Source organism: Cervus canadensis, chromosome 1 (genome assembly GCF_019320065.1).
Source record: "Cervus canadensis isolate Bull #8, Minnesota chromosome 1, ASM1932006v1, whole genome shotgun sequence".
Classification (NCBI taxonomy): Eukaryota; Metazoa; Chordata; class Mammalia; order Artiodactyla; family Cervidae; genus Cervus; species Cervus canadensis.
In genome coordinates, this window is record NC_057386.1 from 27,509,893 (window position 1) to 27,528,576 (window position 18,684).

General features: G+C 51.0%; 3 protein-coding genes across 5 annotated transcripts in view; 2 read left to right on the forward strand and 1 right to left on the reverse strand.

Annotated features, from left to right (window-relative positions):
• Positions 1-14,247, forward strand: part of PIGL (phosphatidylinositol glycan anchor biosynthesis class L) — a 47,316-nt gene extending 33,069 nt beyond the window's left edge. Inside the window, exons 4-7 of one of the 3 annotated variants that reach the window (XM_043473388.1) lie at positions 322-389; positions 2,109-2,140; positions 3,933-4,066; positions 12,757-14,247. In XM_043473388.1, the coding sequence (XP_043329323.1) occupies positions 322-389; positions 2,109-2,140; positions 3,933-4,066; positions 12,757-12,837 (315 nt within the window). In that variant the 3' untranslated portion in view covers positions 12,838-14,247. Of the gene's footprint in view, positions 1-321; positions 390-2,108; positions 2,141-3,932; positions 4,067-5,953; positions 6,429-12,756 lie in introns of those variants that run through there. The other 2 variants (XM_043473385.1, XM_043473389.1) reach the window with 2 other exon arrangements.
• CENPV (centromere protein V) lies at positions 7,948-16,496 on the reverse strand. Its single transcript, XM_043473377.1, has 5 exons — positions 16,066-16,496; positions 13,997-14,095; positions 12,696-12,765; positions 9,215-9,329; positions 7,948-8,255 (listed from the first exon to the last, which is right to left on the reverse strand). Exons 1-5 carry the CDS (start codon positions 16,416-16,418, stop codon positions 8,131-8,133), a joined length of 762 nt encoding a protein of 253 aa, XP_043329312.1. The 5' UTR covers positions 16,419-16,496; the 3' UTR covers positions 7,948-8,130.
• LOC122454711 (oleosin-B6-like) lies at positions 16,417-17,358 on the forward strand. Its single transcript, XM_043489594.1, has 3 exons — positions 16,417-16,658; positions 16,776-16,891; positions 16,972-17,358. The coding sequence occupies exons 1-3, from the start codon at positions 16,417-16,419 to the stop codon at positions 17,034-17,036; spliced, it is 423 nt and encodes a 140-aa protein (XP_043345529.1). The 3' UTR covers positions 17,037-17,358.
• Positions 17,359-18,684: the final 1,326 nt, after the last annotated feature.

Consider the following 18,684-nt stretch of genomic DNA (forward strand, 5'->3'; position numbering starts at 1 on the left):
ATCGACGTGAACAAAGGTCACGCAGCAGCCAGTAGGGAGACCAAACGTGCTGATAAGAGGCCACGCAGATAAGAAACACAGACATGCCGAACCCAGGTTTCTCTCGTGGCCCAGTTCCACTCTGCTCTGCTCTCCAGGAGCAAGAGCATAGTCAAACCCACAGCCACAGGGCTGAACAGCGGTCACACACCACCAACCCGTTCCCAAGTCAGTTCTGATTCACTCGGAACACGAACAGGCTCAGAGTTCTGGGCCCTCCTGTCTGTCCTAGGCGGTGTGGACGGTTCAGACAGTCTGGAGTGAAGCTCTGTGTCTCTGCAGGTGGTGACCTTTGATGAGGGGGGCGTGAGTGGACACAGCAACCACGTGGCTCTGAATGCAGCTGTGAGGTACAATTGTGCGCCAGTTCCCTGGGTGGCTGGGATGGGCGGTCTCATCACTCTCCACCCCATGGGTCATCTTACCTCGTCCTCCCAGGAGCAGGCGCCCTCGAGTCCTAGAGTTATGACCTTGTCTCCTAATAGCTGAGTCTCTCTGTCCCCAGATGCAGCCAAATGCAGGAACTGACTGGATTCCTCCCTCTGCTTTGGCCTCAGGAAATGTTACAGCCAAATCTCACCTCCTTGTAGCTCACGGGGAGGTCTTAGGGCTGGGATCCATGAATGGGCATCCTCCTGATTTCAGATCTTTCTTTGGAGGAGGATGTGCATGTCGTTTGAAATCTCACCTGTTCTTTGCAGCCACTCCATTTTACTGACATGCATCTGCATTTAGGGCTTCCCTGGCAGCTCAGTGGTAAAGAATCTGCCTGCCAATGCAGGAGAGGTGGATTCAATCCCTGTGTCAGGAAGATCCCTTGGAGGAGGAGATGGCAATCTGCTCCAGTATTCTTGCCTGGGCAGTCTCATGCACAGAGGAACCTGGCAGGCTATAGCCCACTGGAGTTGCAATGAGTCAGACATGACTGAGCGACTAACAACCATGACTACCACCTGCATTTACTGGTTTAAAAAAAAAACAACCCTCACAGATCTTGAGGGACTTCTCTGGGGTCATACAAACCTGGACCTTATGTCCTGATCTCTTGAGCCTGCTCCTCTTGGGCCCACAAGGAGCTTGCTGGACCCAGCCTAGGGAAGGGAGAGGGCAGCTTGAGGTCAAGGACTGACTCTACACCCTTCTTCTGAACGTGCCCGTTCTCTTCAGGGCTTGAATGTGTGTCTCCAGGGCATCTCTCTCCTGCCCTTAGATCTGCCTCTGAGCTCTTTCCTTGGAGTTCATCCCCAGGGCTCCACCCAGAGTGCAGGATGAGCTGCCTCTGAGCTTGGCATTTTCTATTTCTCAGGCTCTGTAAGTCAGGCCAACTTCTTGTCTTTAATCCTTGCTCCTGAGAATCCCTTCCCCATGAGTCCATGTGTCTGTGTGTTGGAGTGTGGGGGAAGGGGACTCTTTGTCCCATTGCCCACCTGTCAAATTTCGAAACAACAAGGAGTTCATTTTCATATTGCTGTTGGACCCAGCTCACCCCTCCTCTTAGGATAAATACTTTTTCTCACCACACTGCACAGCATGTGGGATCTTAGTTCCCAGGGATTAGACTAGGGATTGAACCTGCGCCCTCTGCAGTGGAAGCCCCAAGTCTTATCCACTGGACCCCCAGGGAAGTCCCCTCACGCCTCCTCTTAGGGCAGTGAGCACAGAATGGCCTCTACTGCCAAAAGGTGTGTGGAAGGGGAGGGGACTGTCAGGGAAGAAACACCAATTAACACTTTACATATTTTCCCACCACACTCACATCACGATCTCATAAAAGAGAAAAACTCTGAAGAGTCCATTGTCGTTACTTTCATCTCTGATGGGCACAGCTTGGACCAGTGCACCTCATAAGCCACTGGTCATCTCCAGATTGGCTGACCTTGGATGAGGGACCCACCCTAGCCCCTTCAGCTGTAGCCAGAGGTATGGGGTTTGAGGAATCTCCGTGGTGACTTATGCTCAAGAACCTACCTATGTGGAGGGACCCCAGGGTGGGGCAGGCCTGGCTCTGACAGCCCCTCCGGTTAACTGCAGAGGGTTCTCACTCGCACTGTCTCTGTTTCCTCTGCCAGGACCCTGCATGCAGAAGGGAAGTTACCTAAAGGTAAGGCCGGGCCCTGTTGGAACAGGTTGCTGCTACTGTCCCTCTAGGGTGAGAGTGCTAAATATACAGAGAGCTGCCCTTGGCCCAGTGGCGGGAGTGGGGTAGACAGGGAGGTGGGGCCACACTGTCCTGACTCAGCTCACTGTGCCTGTCACAGGGGGGTCCCCAGGCCTCACGGTCAAGTTGTGTCCACTGAGAAGTATCCTCTGGGTGTGAAGGAGGAGGGGGTGTCATTGGGGTTCTCTAGAGAAACAGACCAACAGGAGGTGCAGACAGATGTGCCGCTGTATATTATACACATACATACAGATGTCTAGACAGCATCACTGACTCAATGGACATGAGTCTGAGCAAACGCCGGGAGAAGGGAAGGACAGGCAAGCCTGACTTGCTGTGGTCCATGAGGTCACAAAGTGTCGGACACAACTTAGCGACAGAACAACAACAATAACATAAAGAAGGAATTGGCTTACACGATTATGGAGGCTGAGAAATCCAGGATCCGCGACCTGCAAGCTGACGGCCCAGGAGAGCCAGGGCATCCCTCAATCAGTCCGAGTCCAAAGGCCTGAGACCAGGGAGCTGATGGGGTTAGTCTTGGTCTCAGGCAGATGACCAGGGTCCAGCTCTGCAGTTGGACAGAAGGGGACACGTTCTCCCTCCCACTAACCTCTGCTCTGCTCGGGCCCTCCCTTGATGGACTGGACAAGACCTACCCAGGTCTTCTGCTTTCCCCAGTCGTCCAGTTCAAATGTGAAACCCACAGACACACTCAGAAACAGTGTTGACCAAGAACCTGGGACCCAGATGGGCTGACACAGGAAGTTAACCACCTCTGTGGGCCTCGCCCCTCGCCTGCCTGGCTTTCTCCCTGGCCAGCTCTATCCCACCTCCAGTGTCCTTTCAGAATGTCCATCCAAGCTCACATCTATCCCCCAGGTAACCGAACAGGCTGTAGGTGACTGCTGGGTGCTGGACAGGTCTGAAACACGTCCTAACTCACAGGAAGGCGTCTGACCGCCCTCCCCGAGCCAGTTTCTGTCTGGACCTGCACCCCTCACAGGAGAGCCCTGGGGGTGGAACAATGGACCCCCAGGCAGCATGCCCTCTCTGGGTGGGCTTCTGGCTGGTGAAGCTGCAGGGGCTCAGGAACATATAGCTCTGGTGTGTTTGCTCAACCCTGGAAGACAGCTCCGGTGGTGCTGCTGGGAAAGAACCCACCTGCCAATGCAGGAGACAGAAGAGACCTGGGTTGGGAAGATCCCTTGGAGAAGGGAATGGCAACCCACTTCAGTATTCTTGCCTGGAGAACCCCATGGACAGAGGAGCCTGGCGTGTACTCACGAAGAGTCGGACACGACTGAGCAACCAAGCACATGGCACGTGGGAGACAGGCAGGTCCTACACTCACAAATGACCAACAGCCCATCATACAGACGAGAAACTTGAGGCTCACTAAGAGGAAGGGACTTCCCGAAGCCCGTGAGTTCTCCGGTGACGAGCAGGAGCCAGGTCTCCAGCCTCCTAAGACAGAAAGTCTGCCTGTACCACTCCCCGCTTGGGTTTGACCCTGGCCTCCAGCAGCCAGCCTCTCCCTGCTGGGGGCACAGGGCAGACAGAGGGTGTCCTGCAGGTGTTCTGGGCCCTTTCACCCTCTGATCTGTGAGAACGGTGGGCAAAGAGCAGCCTGATGCTGCCCTGCCCTGAGCTGCAAAGGCAGGGCACGCGTGTGGGGAGTTCAGGAAAACTAGCCTGGAGCTGCAGGTCTTCCTGCCCTCCCCCGCCCCCGCAGGATGCTCGGTGCTCATGCTCCAGTCTGTGAACCTGCTGCGCAAATACCTCTGTCTGCTGGACCTACCCTGCTCCCTGCTGCTCGCCCGAGACGCCCTCTTCGTGCTCACCCAACGCGAGGCAGCCCAGGCCCAGGTGAGGACCGCCCCTCGCCCCCACACCGCTCCCCCCGCCCCATCCCAGGTCCCCCAAAGCCCCTCACCCAAGGTCTTCCAAGTGGTTCTGTCCCCAGAGCCGGCCCACAGCCAGACACTGGGAGCCGTAGACCTTCAGGGACTTGCACCTTGTCTTCTGAGTCTAGAACTAGCACAAGCTGGAAAAAAATAGCAAGTAACAATATAGGCTCAGTGTGGAAAGTCTGGGAGTAGTTACATAAAAGCAAGTCGAAAATAAAAATCATTCATCAAAACTACCTGCAACCCGATCCCGTACAGGTAATCATTCAAACACAAGAGTATTGACATATGTATGTAAAATGGGGTGACACAGAGCCTGCTGTTTGAAACCTACTTTAACATCATGACCGTCTTCTCTGACATCCTCACGTGTTCAAATCTTAATGGCTGCCTGTGTTCCTTCGCACGGACATGCCTTACAACAGTTCACAAACCCCTGAAGGTTGGACATTTTGATTTATGGGTCTTTTACTGTTGTATGTGGACCAGGCTTCCAGCTTGAGTCTAAGGACTCAGACCTGTCAGGAGCCTTAGTAAAGACCAGTGGGCAGCCCACTGTCTGCCTGTTGAGGAGTCAGGCCAGGTGAGGCCCTCTTGGGAAAGTGGTGATGGGTGGGGCAGGGGGTCTGAGAAGCACAGGGCTAGGGACGAGGCTGCCCAGGAGTTCTAGCCCTTAACCCTTTGCATTCTTGCCATGGAAGTGGAAAGGGTCAAAGGCTAGAACTCATGTGGGATTCTGAGAGTAATTTTTTTTTTTAATGTTTTAATGGGAGGATAATTGCTTTACAATGTTGTATTGTTTTCTTCTGATCAACACCATAAATCAGCTATATGTCTATACATGTCCCCTCCCTCTTGAACCTCCCTCCCACCTCCCACCCCATCCCACCCCTCTAGGCCATCACAGGGCACCAGACTGAGCTCCCATTATCTATTTTACAGACGGTAATGTATATGTTCCAATGGTACTCTGAGAAAAATTTTTATTTAAAAATTGTGGCTGTATTTCCTGTTGAAACCACAGTATTTCATATTTTTGCCTGAATATAGTGATGGTTCTCATTATCAGCTTCAAGCTTGCAGTCATCACGGGGTATTTACATCTCTAAAGCCACGAATGTTCAAACAATGAATATAAAATGAGTTTTTTACGTAAATGTTTGCAATGATACTCGCTTAGATTATAAGCATTAGTTATGGTCCTTACAGAAAAACAGGAACTGTATTTATAGGGTATATCTAGTTAAATCAGTTGTTATGATCTATTCTATTTAGAAACCGAGCTACATTAGTTCTGAATAATAGGATAACGTTCCCCCACTGGATGGCAAAGAGACCCTGTACCTGTGGGTACCATTTCCTTTCTTCTTCTTCTCAGAGTGGCTGTATTTACCCAGCTTAGCTGATTCAGAGGAGTCTGGGCAGAGGGGTAACAGGGCCAAAGGATGAAGAATATAGGTGGGGCAAAGGAGTGAAGAATGTAGGCTTGAGTCAACCTGAGGGCTCTGGGTTCCAATTTCAGCTTTACTACCTACTTGCTATTTGAGATGGAGGAGTTTCCTCATCTGTTTAAAAAAAAAAAAAAAACAGTAACAGCCCTTCGCTCACAGGGTTGTTAACGGAGAGTGTGCTCGGCTGCATCAGGACCGGCTGCTGTTGTCAAGGGGATGTCAGGAGGTGGGGGAGTGGGGCAGGAAGCAGCCACTAGAGGCCAGTGCAGGGGATTTCGAAGGTCACAGGGGAAGCCAGGTCCCGCTGCGGTTCGGAGTGCGCAGGTGGGAGGCGGCAGATGGAAACAGCACACGGCCAGGCACCAGCTCCAGAACCACTCCTCTCGTCCCCCCAGAGAGCCATGTCCTGCCACCGCAGCCAGCTGCTCTGGTTCCGCCACCTCTATGTGCTGTTCTCCCGCTACATGAGGATCAACTCTCTGAACTTCCTCTGAGCCGGAATGGGCTCTCGGATCCAAGGAACCGAGGGAAAGACAGCCAGGGAGCCCAGGGCCTGTCTGGAGCAGGCTTGTCTCCCTGAGTCAAGGACATCCCAGCGTCAGCCTGAGTTCCAGGGCCCTGTCCTCCAAACTGTCCGGCCTCTAATAAAATGGGGGCTGTGCAGACCCAACAGGCTGCCAGACCTGAGCAACTTCCTCTGGGCGACAAAACCACAGCCACCAAACACAAACCAAGCCAAGGACAATGACAGCTACCCTGCTAGCTTCTCGAGTTCTTGTGTGGAACAGTTCACACAATGGCAGTGTCTGTCAACTCCCTAACACAGACCTGCAACTATTAAAAATAAATGTAAAGGTCTCTAGAATCCCATCCTATGTCATGTATTTTCATGTTTTTTCCAGGGCAGGCTCGCCCCCCATACATACACAGAACAACAGTCTATACTGAATTTGTTCAACCATAATTCCATGGATTTATCTTTGTGGCCTACACATCAGATTGAAATCTAGGGAAAACGCCTCCCCAAGGGGAACTTCCAGGTGGTCCAGTGGCTAAGACTCCGCGCTCCCAATGCAGGGGACATGAGAAGAGCAAGATGCTACCAAACAAAAAAAAAATGCAAGTTGCAAAACAAAACATACAGAATCTAGTGGTAAAGAATTCGCCTGCCAATGCCAGAGACATAATAGATGTATTTGATCCCTGGGTGGGGAAGATCCCCTGGAGAAGGGAATGGCAACCCACTCCAGTATTCTTGCCTGGAAAATCCCATGGACAGAGGAGCCTGGTGGGCTACAGTCCACAGGGTCTCAAAGACACAACTGAAGCGACTTAGCATTTGTTTTTAAGAAACTCAAAACTGTGTTTTATATGCCACTGCAAGAGGGATGCAGGTCAGAGGGGATGTTCACTGCACCAGAATATACTCCTGTTTCAGCTGTAGAATGCTTTACCAGCTCCTTCCAACTGGCCTTCAGCTGACGTGGTAACCACACAGAACCCCAGTCCATCTGGACGTCTCCTCCTGCTTTTTTTCTGGTCTACTTTCCCTCCCAGATAATTTCTTAAGTCACTTTCCTAAAGCAAAGAGCAATACTTACTGTTTGCCATTATGCATGTACGTATACACCCAGTAGTTGGTAATGGAAGGAATGCTTTAAGAAAGCATCTTATTATAATAAATAAAGCACTAATTATGATACGAAGCTACATGAAACACAGAGGGTGGGGACGGGGGTATGGGTCAGAAGACTGTTTAGAGCCCTCAGGGCTTCCCAGCACATATAGGACAGAACCAGGACGCCACAGGCGGCTTCTATTTCCTTCTGACCCTCTACTTCTTCCCACCTCAAGCCTGGCTTTAGCTTGTGCCCGCACCTCTGTCCACAGCTGCTTCTCCCTTCTCTTCCCAGATCCTGCTTCCTTTAAACACATAGGCTCAAAGTTACTGTTGATGGGTAGAGGGGGCGCAGTTTTAACAAAATGAAGAGCTGTGGAAATTGGTGGCACAAAACCATAAACATACCCAGCACCACTGAGCTGTGCACTAGAAATGAATTTTGTGTATTTTACCACAATCGGGGGAAAAAAATCATCAGAAGCTGATTGACTTAAAAAAAACAGGCTCCCATCACACTCCCCCCGAGTTCTTCCACAACTAGCTTCTCCTCCTCCAGACTCCTGGGTTCATGTTCTTGTCACAGCTCGGGTGGCTTGTGACCACTCACCAGCTCTCGTTTGTCCTTTGACACCATCCCCCCCACCCCACCCCCTGGCCAGGCCATGGCTGCAAGAACTATTAACAGTGCTCAGTAATTACCTGCCGCTGAACCACTGGCCTCGGAAGCAAACCCAAAGGACAGAGATGGCGATAAGCCAGAGGAACCGCTTTAATGTTAAAAATATTTATTTCTCTAGAAGATCGCACAAAAGTCAGGAAGGGGGACAGAAGGGTATCAACTAGCCTATGTCAAAATCTGAGCTAGGGGAGGACAAGAGCTGCCTGAAGACACCGGTGGCAGGAGCAGACTGCAGAGGCCGTAGGCCCTTCCTGGGCAGGAGGTGCGGGAGCTCACTCCTTGGACATGTTCTTGATGGTCTTATGCTCCTTCATGGCCTTCTCCCAGTCGCTGCCATTGAACTCCTCCACCACCACACTGCGCACGGTGCCCTCGTCCAGGCAGTGGGGGGCAATCCCTGCAGGGAGGCAGGCGTGAGAGCCGGGCAGGCTCTCGGACAGACCCACCCCGCAGCTCACCACGGCAGCTCCTGGCTCACTCTCTTTCTCTCAAACGGGGCTCAGGGGTGGCCAGGGCTGACCGTCATTGAACACTGAGCTGAGAGGACAAAAGAGAAAGGCTTGAGCCCAGAGCCACCTCTGCTGGGCAGCCTGAGGAATTCACAGGCCTCGTCCAGGGCGCTGAGGGGTAACTCAGCTTTAAACATGTCCCCATCCGTACAGGAAGGCAGGCAGGCAGGAAAGATGCTCCGTGTGGCAGAAAAGGAGCAGACAGGAGCTCTGGGAAGAAGGGTAGGCGGGCAGGGTGACGTCAGGCGCCCCCCAAGGCTCGAGGCAGCTGGCCCATGGCAGTCCTGGAGGCTGCGTCTCTGCAGGGCCAAGTTTCCAGGAGCAGCCTCCATGGCTGCTTCCTATCTGATTTGCACGGCGGCTGGTGTCATTCTTAACAACTGTCTAAGGGTGGTTTTGCCCCCAGATCCAAGAAGAGGAACCTGGGGTTTCCCTATTTGTGTTTGAACAAGCCCAGTTTTACTGGCATCATCACTGCTGTTCATCCTTACCTCCTTCACGTGCCCCCACCTCCACCCATGTGGAGGCCCATGTCCTCCCCCTGCAGTGGGTCCCCCAGCAGCATCCCGCTCCCACAGCAGCAGGAAATTCAAGTCAGGACCGGAGGGCCTCTGGAGGTCCAGGGCCAGGCTATGTCGTGTCTGCAAAGAGTTCAGCTGACGAGCCCCACTCCTCTCACACACGCAAGGGAGAGGCCTGGCCAGGCAGGAGGCTGGCCAAAGACTCCAGCACCCGCTCCCAGAGCGCATCTCACTCCAGGTGGCCACAGGGCATCGGTGCCCCGAGCCTGACCCCACTCCACTCACCGAAGACTCTGGGGTTGGAGCCTGCCCCCCTGTCCACTCACCGAAGCCTCCAGGGTTGGAGCGGGGAGAATAAAAGCTCTGGACGCCGCAGCGCTTACAGAAGGTGTGCTGCGCCTTGTGGGTATTGAAGGTGTACGTGGTGATGCTGTCGGCTCCCTGAGAGACACAGACAAGGAGCTTCAGTTGTCTTTTACAGAAATAAACCCTGTAAAAATCTCAGTGGGGAACGCCCTCTGGTCTGGCTCCTAGGGTCACGAGGACACGTCCAGTCTGAGGTCGGGGCCCATCCTCACTACCTGGAGACCCGTCAGCCTGGAGCGTGACAACTCAGGGCTCCTCCTGGGTCAGTTGCACACAAAACCTTTGACCTTGAGCTCCCCTCTGTGGCCCAGGCCTAAATGAGGAGGCATCAAGTGAGAGACTGGGTCCCCATGTCCCCAGACAGCACCGCTCAAGGCCTTGAGAACACGCTCACTGGACTCAAATTCATCTACAAAGGACCAGGAAAGGACACATGCCGGACATCACAGGCTAACATCCCTAATGGAGACACAGACAGGAGACCCAGCAGAGGATGTGCACAGATAGTTCAGAAAAACCGGAGAACAAGTCTCTCTTTAACCTTCAACACGATATCCACGCTCACAAACTGCAGTGAGGTATGCTCTTCATTGTTCCAGGCAAAAATCACCAACTGAGCTTACTTGGAACTGCGTGTGTAGAGAAACGTGCACTCCTGCATGTATCACAGGAGTACAAATCCACAACACTGGATAACACCTGCCAACATTGCAAAATGTACATTTTCTCTAACCCAGCAATGCCACTTCTAAGAATATATCCTGCCATTAAAACTCTGTATTTCATCCAAGCACGTGGATATAGGTGTTAACGCACCATCTATAAAGGCGAAACCTTATAAAAAACGGAAACTGTGAAATTATAGGTCTTTTATTTGAGGAATTACATAATGTACACTTGAATTGATAGAAGCGTCTGTTATTGATAATTTGTGTGGCAGTTTTTATTGTTGATTTTTTAAATAAAGTTGATATTTTAAAGTAAAAAAAAAAAAAAAAGGAAACTGCCCCACAGAAGATTAGTTAAAGGAATCAAATACAGACATAAGAATGGAATCTCTTCGAGTTTTGAAAAGAATGAGGCAATTCCACTTAGAAATACCAACAGGCAGACAATCTCCAAGGTTACAGAGGGAACTGAAAAGGCGAGGTTTGAAACAATTTGTGCAGTACACTACCATTCCTATTTTTAAAAAGCACACACCCTGGCACGCACTTTCAAAGAAAGAACTGAGAAAGCAGTAGTTTATCTCTGGAGACACTGGGTGACTGAAGGGTCAGAGGTTTCCACATGTCTTCCCCGACCATCACTGTGGAGAGGATCCCTCAGAGCCACATACCGAAGTGGCTCCCTGAGGGGTCTCTTCTCAAACCACACCCCCCCGCCAACCTCTCCTCCACACACAGGCAGCAGAGAACAGTCACGTGGTCCCCAACCACGCAGGATTATCTGATCAAACACTCCCCCTCAAGAAACTCACAGCCTCACGGCCTCCTGGGTCTCATCAGCATGAGGGCCCAGTGCTGACACGCAGACTCCACCCCACCCTGTTCATGCATCCACCCACCAGCCTGACCCACTCCCGAGATTTCTGCTGAACACATGGCCCATCTTAGTTGTAATGCCCTGTACGTTCAACCTCCCTGCTCACTTCTGTCTCCCTGTTCACGTCTGTCTCCATGCCCTGTCAGAAATCACCACCATGACGACCGACCCATGGTCAATTCTCCCGACCTCAGGGGTCACACCCTCTGAGCCTGACCAGTCCTTCCATTCTGAGGATGCTCATTTCCAGGCTGCCCACTCATCTGCCTCCACCCTCTGGGCACGAAGGCCAACCTGCAGCTCCTTGGACATGCAGAGTGTGCGCCCCCAACACGCCTCATCTCTAGGGGCCTGCCCGAGCCCACCGAGACTTGCTACCAGCCAGCCTCTGCCACGCTGCCCTGCTTAACTCTCCACACGGCATTTCCAGGCCTCTTATTTCTCTGTCTCCCCTTCATAAAACATAAGCTCTGAGGGGACAAGGGCCTTGTCTGCCACATAAACTGCTGGGTTTCAGTGTGACAGAGCCTGGCACACAGGAGGTGCCCATAAACACTGCTGAATCAAAGAATGAGTTCTGTACTTAATTTTAAAGAACAAACAGAAAATTGCTCCTTCAACAGGCTGGGTCAGAGAAGAGAACAGTGCAGTAAACACCAGGGCAACAACTGATGGGCGGGCCCATGGCGGGTACAAAGTGGGTAACTGTCAACTCTGAAACCGAGGGCTCCTGGCCGCCCATGTATCTTCGGGGACCACCTGTCTCAGGGGGTTGGGCCACAGTCTCTAGCTGGCACCCAGGGGAGGGGTCTCGTGGGAAAGACAAGGGCAGGCCTGCTGCCCACTGGCACCCTCCTCCCCACACAAGACACCCATGGGAAAGATCCAGGGCAGACAAAGAAAAGCAGACAAACTGACCCAAGGTGCCTGGGATTAAATCTCAGCTTCTCCTTCCAGACGCTCACTGAGTGGCCACTCAGTTCCAAGGCCCCAGGGCCAGGAGCGCAGACATGACTAGAGGTGCTTCCAGGAGCCCCTCCTGACCCAGAGAAGGAGACCCTCGCACAGGTCACAACCCCAAAGCAAAGACACTGATCAGACCACAGCAGGCAATGGGACCCGAGGACCAATCACAGCCCCATCCCACCCCATGAGCAGAGAGTGCCAAAGCTTCTGTACTCTTTGACCAGAGATTTTACTTCCAAGAGAACTGATCCAAAGAAACAATTTCTAAATTATTAAAGACTTACACACAGGGAGGTTCAAGACAGCACTGCACTCAACCTAGACGTTTAAGTGTAGAAAATCACTTGTGGTACATTCATTTAACAAAAACCACTACAAATACAGCCATAATTGTATAAGTAGGAAGTGGCTGTGGCTGGGAGGGGGTGGAGGAGAGGCCAGGGGCCGAGGGACAGTGGTAGGAAGGCCTTTCACTCTGTACCTTGCAAAGCTGGATCAAGCACAAAAAATTCCCCCAAAGAATAAAGTAAAAAATCTTTTCAATTATTTATTTTTCATTAGGAAATGTAAGAGTCAGTTATGAAACAGAAAAAGAGGTAAGATTCTGTGCTGAGAAAAATGCATACATTTAGACGTATTCATCCATGTCCAAAATAACACACAAGGACACACACCAAAACACAATAATGGTTACCTTTGATTGATAGGATCTGGGTGATCTTAAATTTAAATTTATTTTTTGATCCTCCGTGTTTGTACATAATGGATCAAATATATATCCAAGATATAAAGGAGAAAAACAACATAACCTTTTAAAGAGAAGCATGAAACCTGGGTGACAGGGAAAGTAAAAGCCCCCGAGAGGCCCAGGAGGCCCCCAGCCCCCTGTAAGCCAGGGCAGGGCCCCCCAGCCCTGCTCAAAACACTCACCTTCAGAAGCTTGAAGCGAGAGGCCGGGACAATGAAATGTTTGTTCTGCTTCTTCTTGCAGATGCTGCAGCTACAGAAAGACACGAGCAGACCCCAGATGGTTATGTGCCTCCTGGGTTTCCCTGTCCCAGGAGCCGGCTGACCATGGAGGTGAAGGCCCTCTCACTGCCCTCCAAGGAAGGGTGGCTCGGGCAGGCGGGCTGGGTGCCTGGGGGCCTCTGCTCCGCAGGTCCATAGCCAGCAGTGCAGGCCTAAGAAAACCAGGACGTGCAGAACCACGTTCCTGCTGCCCACCCTGCCCCCGCTCTGGTTTACGAGTGAAGGGAAGGGTGGGTTCTGGAGACTCGCAGAAAACAAGCATCAGGCAGATCTCTGCTCTCCGCCTCGGGATCCACATCCCCAGCAGAAACAGACAAGGAGGCCTAGGTGCCCTGACCTCCTCCGCGCATCAGAGGAAGCCCAGCTCCACAGCCCACAGGTCCTCAGAAGTAAATCTAAGTCCTTCGTTTTAGTCTGCCTTTTACGAAACTCTAATTCCACACGGGGTCCTCTAACAGCTTATTCCATGGGGTGGCTTCTTCCATCTGTTAGTACTGGGTCAGTCCCCGCAGGAGGAATTCCACGGAATTTATTTATTCTTCACATATAACCCAGGCACCACAGCACCAAGGGGCAGAAAGAACTGGCTATTGTTGAACAGTCAGTTACATACCAACCACAGGTCAGAAGTTGAGCCTGGAGGGCCTGACCTGTCACAAGGCGGGCAGGTGCTGACAGGAGGCCCTCTGCTGACCCTGGTAGAGTCACCTGCCTCACCTAGACAAATGGGCCAGGTGGCCTGGGGCATGCCAAGCTTCCAGGTGTGCACGCACTTGCCTCACCCCACCCAAATCTGTGGAGTTCTGCAGATTCTGCCCAAGGCCTTTCATCCAGCATCCAGCCCAACCATCTTCAGGGTACCACTCTCTCCCACACACGGGTGGCACTCTTCTCTGAGAAACTGCCTGGCACAAGTCGAGGGGCTCCTCCACGTCCCCTGCGGCTGTGCTGCAGGACTGAGCTGTCACACACACAGCAGGCTGTTATTCTCAGCCTCCCGCCATCTTTAAAATTTTTAATGAAAACATCTAACACACATAAAAGGAAAAAACAGAACATGAACCTTTATGTACCCATCACCTGACCCCAATTCCCTGCTCACGGCCACGGTCGTTTCACCTGGACCCCAACTCCCCAGACCATGCTGAAGCACCCTCACGCGCTGTGTCCTCTGAAACAATATAGGAAAAGAAGACACTCACTTGCAGTCAAAGATGTGCAGGTCAGCCGAAGCCCAAACTTCAAAGCGCACGGCCCCACAGTGGCAGCCTCCTGTGTGTTTCACCAGGCCCTGGTATTCGCTGGAGGGAACAGAAATCAGAGATTAGAATTCCTAAGCAGTCAGGCCACAGTGGAAAGAGAGCAACAAGATGGAACTGGAGTCTTCACGGGACAACAGGGACACGTTTCTGCTTTTGAGGAGGCGTCCTCAGTTTTATAAAAGGATTCAGTGCCTTCTTTGTCTACGAGCTCTTTTTTTCCACTTCTATTTTGTTAAGTTGCAGAATAAATTATTCCCAATGTATGGGAAAGAAAGAACTGGGGTGAAGATCCTAAACCAGCCACCTGAACATTTTTATTTATATGGCCAGACCTAATTAAGATTTTTTATAAGCAGGGCAATAAAAAAACAAGGTACAGTAGACAGGGTCCCCGCCTTTAGGGACCTTGAGCAGCCATTACCCAAATTACTGAATATTTACATGACTGTGAAAAAGGGTGTACAGGCTGCTAAGAAAAAGAAAGACAAGGGGACCAGACCGAGTTCAGTGGTTCAGAAGAGTCTTCAAGAAAGTTAACAAAAGGCTCCTATAATTCTGCTGTATTTCCCTCCTGTATTTTGCGTACATGTGACTTTTTACAGAGCTATCTGTACACATTATGTTCAACTTTAATCCCTTTAAAACTTGTAAGTCAGGTCCTTCACTGGACATTATTAAGATTTGATATATATCATCCAAGTACTTTCCAGAAGGGCTGAACACTCTTATTAGTAATGAATGAGAAAACATTTCACTGAATCTTCTCAAGCAATAATTACAGGGAAAGTAGCTTGCTGCAGTTTTATTTTGCATTTATTTGGTTACCAAGACTGTATGCTTTTTCATGTTTCTATACAAGCTGACTCCATTAATTTGATATATTTTTTCCCTGCATACACAAACAATGCTTATGGTAAAAAACCTTACAACATTTGACAGTGCTAAGGGTGAAAGTCTCCTAACACCCAGAGGGACCCACAGTTAACTGTTTGCTCTATGTTCCTCCAGATTCATACAATAATGTTTTAACAGTAACAGTGAAGAGTTATATATTCTTTTTAGTTTTTCTTTCTTGAATGAATGTAACTTGCGCCAATCTGATAGGTTAAAAAAAAAGCATTCTTTCACCTCAACACTTTGAAATCTTTCTCTTTTTTTTGGCCATTTATCAGTTTGTTTTAAAGTCTAAATTTACTCCAAATCTGCGTTTTAGGACACTGGGCAGTAGCTGGCACACTTTAAGGGCTCAAAATTGTTGGATGATGTAGATTTCAAAATGTTCAGCCTACAGTCCAAGATGATAAACCAAAAAGTGAAGCACCGGGAAAACCGAATATTCCATCTCTGAGAAGACTCGCCTAACGAAGAGAATTTCTTACGGACAAAAGACAAAAAAAAAAACACTTTTAAGAAAAAGAGATCCTCAAGTTGTTATGCAATTGTTGGGTTGTTTTGTTTTTTGGGGGAAGGGGTTCTACTAAAACACGACTGACAATGAAATATTAAGGGCGCTACAGGGCAGGGGGCCTCATCTAGACGACGAGGCGCCCCCCGGAGCTAACAGCTCACTGCGAACCCCACGGACCGTCCAAAGTCCTCTGCGGCCGCTGGGAAGCCGGGGGTCTTCGGCCCGCGGTGGCAAAGCTGGGGGAAGCAGAGCCCCGGGCCCTGGAGCGCCCGCGGAGATACCGAAGCCAGAGGCCCGCTCTGTCTTCCCGCCGCCTGGCTCCGCGCAGTGCGCGCGCTGTAACCGGGCCGCCGGCCTCCCCGGAGGCTCCGAACTGTCCCAGCGCCTCTCGTCCCTGCCCTGCCCTCACAGCCGCTCTCCAAATATAACATGCACAAACACGAAAGAGGCCCCGGGACCGGGGAGCCGCGCCGACCCTCATCCTAAGAAGGCTGCCGCCTCGGCGCGCAGCGCTGGCCGGGCGGAGGCCTTTGTCCGGCCAGTGCGCGGCTCGAGCACCACGGGGACGTTAGGGGCGCCAGCCCGGCCGCGCCGCACTCACTAAGTGTCCAGCAGCAGCTTGGCGGCGCCCTCGAAGCTGAGCCTCTGCCGCTTTTGGAAGGTCTCCCAGCGCTCCCGCTGCTCGCCCAGGTCCAGCTCGGACGCCGCGAGCGCCGCGGGCGGAGGCGGGGGCAACGGCGGCACCGGCGGCGGCTCCCCGGGGCCCGCCTCCTGCGCCGGCGGCGACCGTCGCTTGGCCGCGGGCTGCCTCGCCGCCGCCCGGCTCCCGCCCCCGGCCTGGACCGCGGGCCGCCGTGCGCGGTCGGCACTAGGAGCCGAGGCGGGGGCCCTGGAGGTCCCCGACCGCTTCTGCCCGCGTGGCTTGGTCGCCCCGCCGCTTCTCGCCCGCCGCATGGCTCCCGCAGCCTGGCGCGCAGGCCTCTCCGCCGCGCGTCCCCGCTCACCCGCGCGCCCGCTGCGCCCCGCGCGCTACCGCCGTCCGCGCGCGCCCGCCGCCCCTCTGGCCTACCGGGCGCAGCGCCCGCCCCGCCCTGGCCGGTGTCCGGCCTCGGCCCCCGCCCCTCCCGCACCTGGTCGCCACGAGCGCACCTACCCCTGCCCACCGCGGGGCCCGCACCTGTGCCGCTCCAGCTGGTAAGCCCTGCGGGACCGCGCCTCGGGCCTCGGTTCCCGACACTCGGGGCCCATTTGCACCTGCCGCGGCGTCTCCGGGCCCCCTGAAACCCCTGAGGGCTTCCTCTTGCCTTCCAGTGGCCTGGGTCACCCTGAATTCCCAGTCATATGCGAGCAGGCACCCCGAGGCAACTTCATCTCCGATGAGGACAGCACCTGCCTGGCAGGAGCCACCGCGCGCCCGATTGAGCTAGGTAATGTGGATAAATGACCTGCCTCTCCGGGACAAGCAGCAGCTGAAATCAGAGTTCTTACACTTGGGCTTTCCTGACAGGTTATAAAACAGAGTCTTCAGGAACTCGATGGTCAACAGATTTTTTAAATTTAATAAATGAATGAACTCCACACCAAATTCCATTATTATGGTTCTATTGATCACAGCACCAATTTAAGGACAAACTCACAAGAACCACTGCAGGAACTCAAATTATTTTCCAAACCTATTTTGTTACCCTATTTTATTCAGATCTTCAAAGAAATAACATTTTCATTTACTAATTTTTCTACTTTTGTGTGCCCTGCTTCCTTAATTTTCACCTTCCTTTGTTTTTATCTTATCGTTAGTTTATTGAATTAAATAGAGGTTCTTTATTTTTAGTATTTTTTGTTGTTGTTCAGCCCCTAGGTTGTGTTTGACTCTGCAATCCCATGGACTGTAGCACACCAGACTCTTCTCTCCTTCACTATCTCCCAGAGTTTGCTCAAATTCATGTCCATTGAGTCAGTGATGCCATCCAACCATCTCATCCTTTGCCACCCTCTTCCCTTTTTGCCTTTAATCTTTCCCAGCATCAATATCTTTTCCATTGAGTGGGCTCTTTGAAGCAGGTGGCCATTGGAGCTTCAGCATCAGTTGTTCCAATGAATATTCAGGGTTGATTTCCTTTAGAAGTGACTGGTTTGATCTCTCTGCAGTTCAAGGGATTCTCAAAACTCCTCCAGCACCACAATTCGAAAGCATCAATCCTTCGGTGCTCAGTCTTCTCTGTACCTGACTACTGGAAAAACCATGGCTTTGATTATATGGACCTTTGCAGGCAAGGTTAATGTCTCTGCTTTTCATACACTGTCAAGGTTTGTCATAGCTTTCCTTCCAAGGAGCAAATGTGTCTTTTAATTTCAAGGCTGCAGTCACTGTCCACAAGGAATATTAATGATTATAAATTTCCCTCTGAGTACAGCTTTAGCTGTATGTATTAGGGGTTCATTCGAGGTGTATGTATAGTTTATACACAGCAAAATGCACATATCTTTTGTCTTCTACTTTTTTATTGAATATTTTTAAAAATTAAGATGAAAGTCACATAACAGACATTTTAACGTGTATAGTTCACTGACACTGCATTCATGGTTCTGTACAGCCACCACCTCGATCTAGTTCCAAACTCTTCTGTTTTTCTATTACATTTATACCTTGCTGGTAAATAGAAAATTCGCCGAGCTAAACACTGTGTTGATTTGCCTCAGCAGATGGCATTTTACTAAATGATTTTTTTTCTTTTTTAGCAAGGGTAGCTAAGACACTCCATCTGTATAACTCTTTCCTAGGCTGCCACCTTTGGGCCAGTTTATGACTCCTTCACTCAGGTAAATTTCAAATAAATCTGATTTAACTTTTTAACAAGTTTGCTTTAAAATTTTTATACAGTAGGTATTGGAAAAAAGGAAGATGAAATAATTGACACTTTGCTAAAGTGCAATTTTTGTGACTTTTTTGGGAGGGGTTCAATTTGTTTTAAGGTATAGTTGATTTACAATGTTAGTTTCTGGTGTACAGCAAAGTGATTCATTTATACATATATATATCTTTTATATATATATATATTCTTTTTTGTATTATTTTCTGTTAGATTTATTATAAAAGATATTGATATTCCGTTTGATAGGATCTTGTTGTTTATCCATTCTATATATGATAATTTACATCTGCTAACACCAAACTCCCAATCCAACACTCCCCACTCACCTCCCCCTTGGCAACCACAAA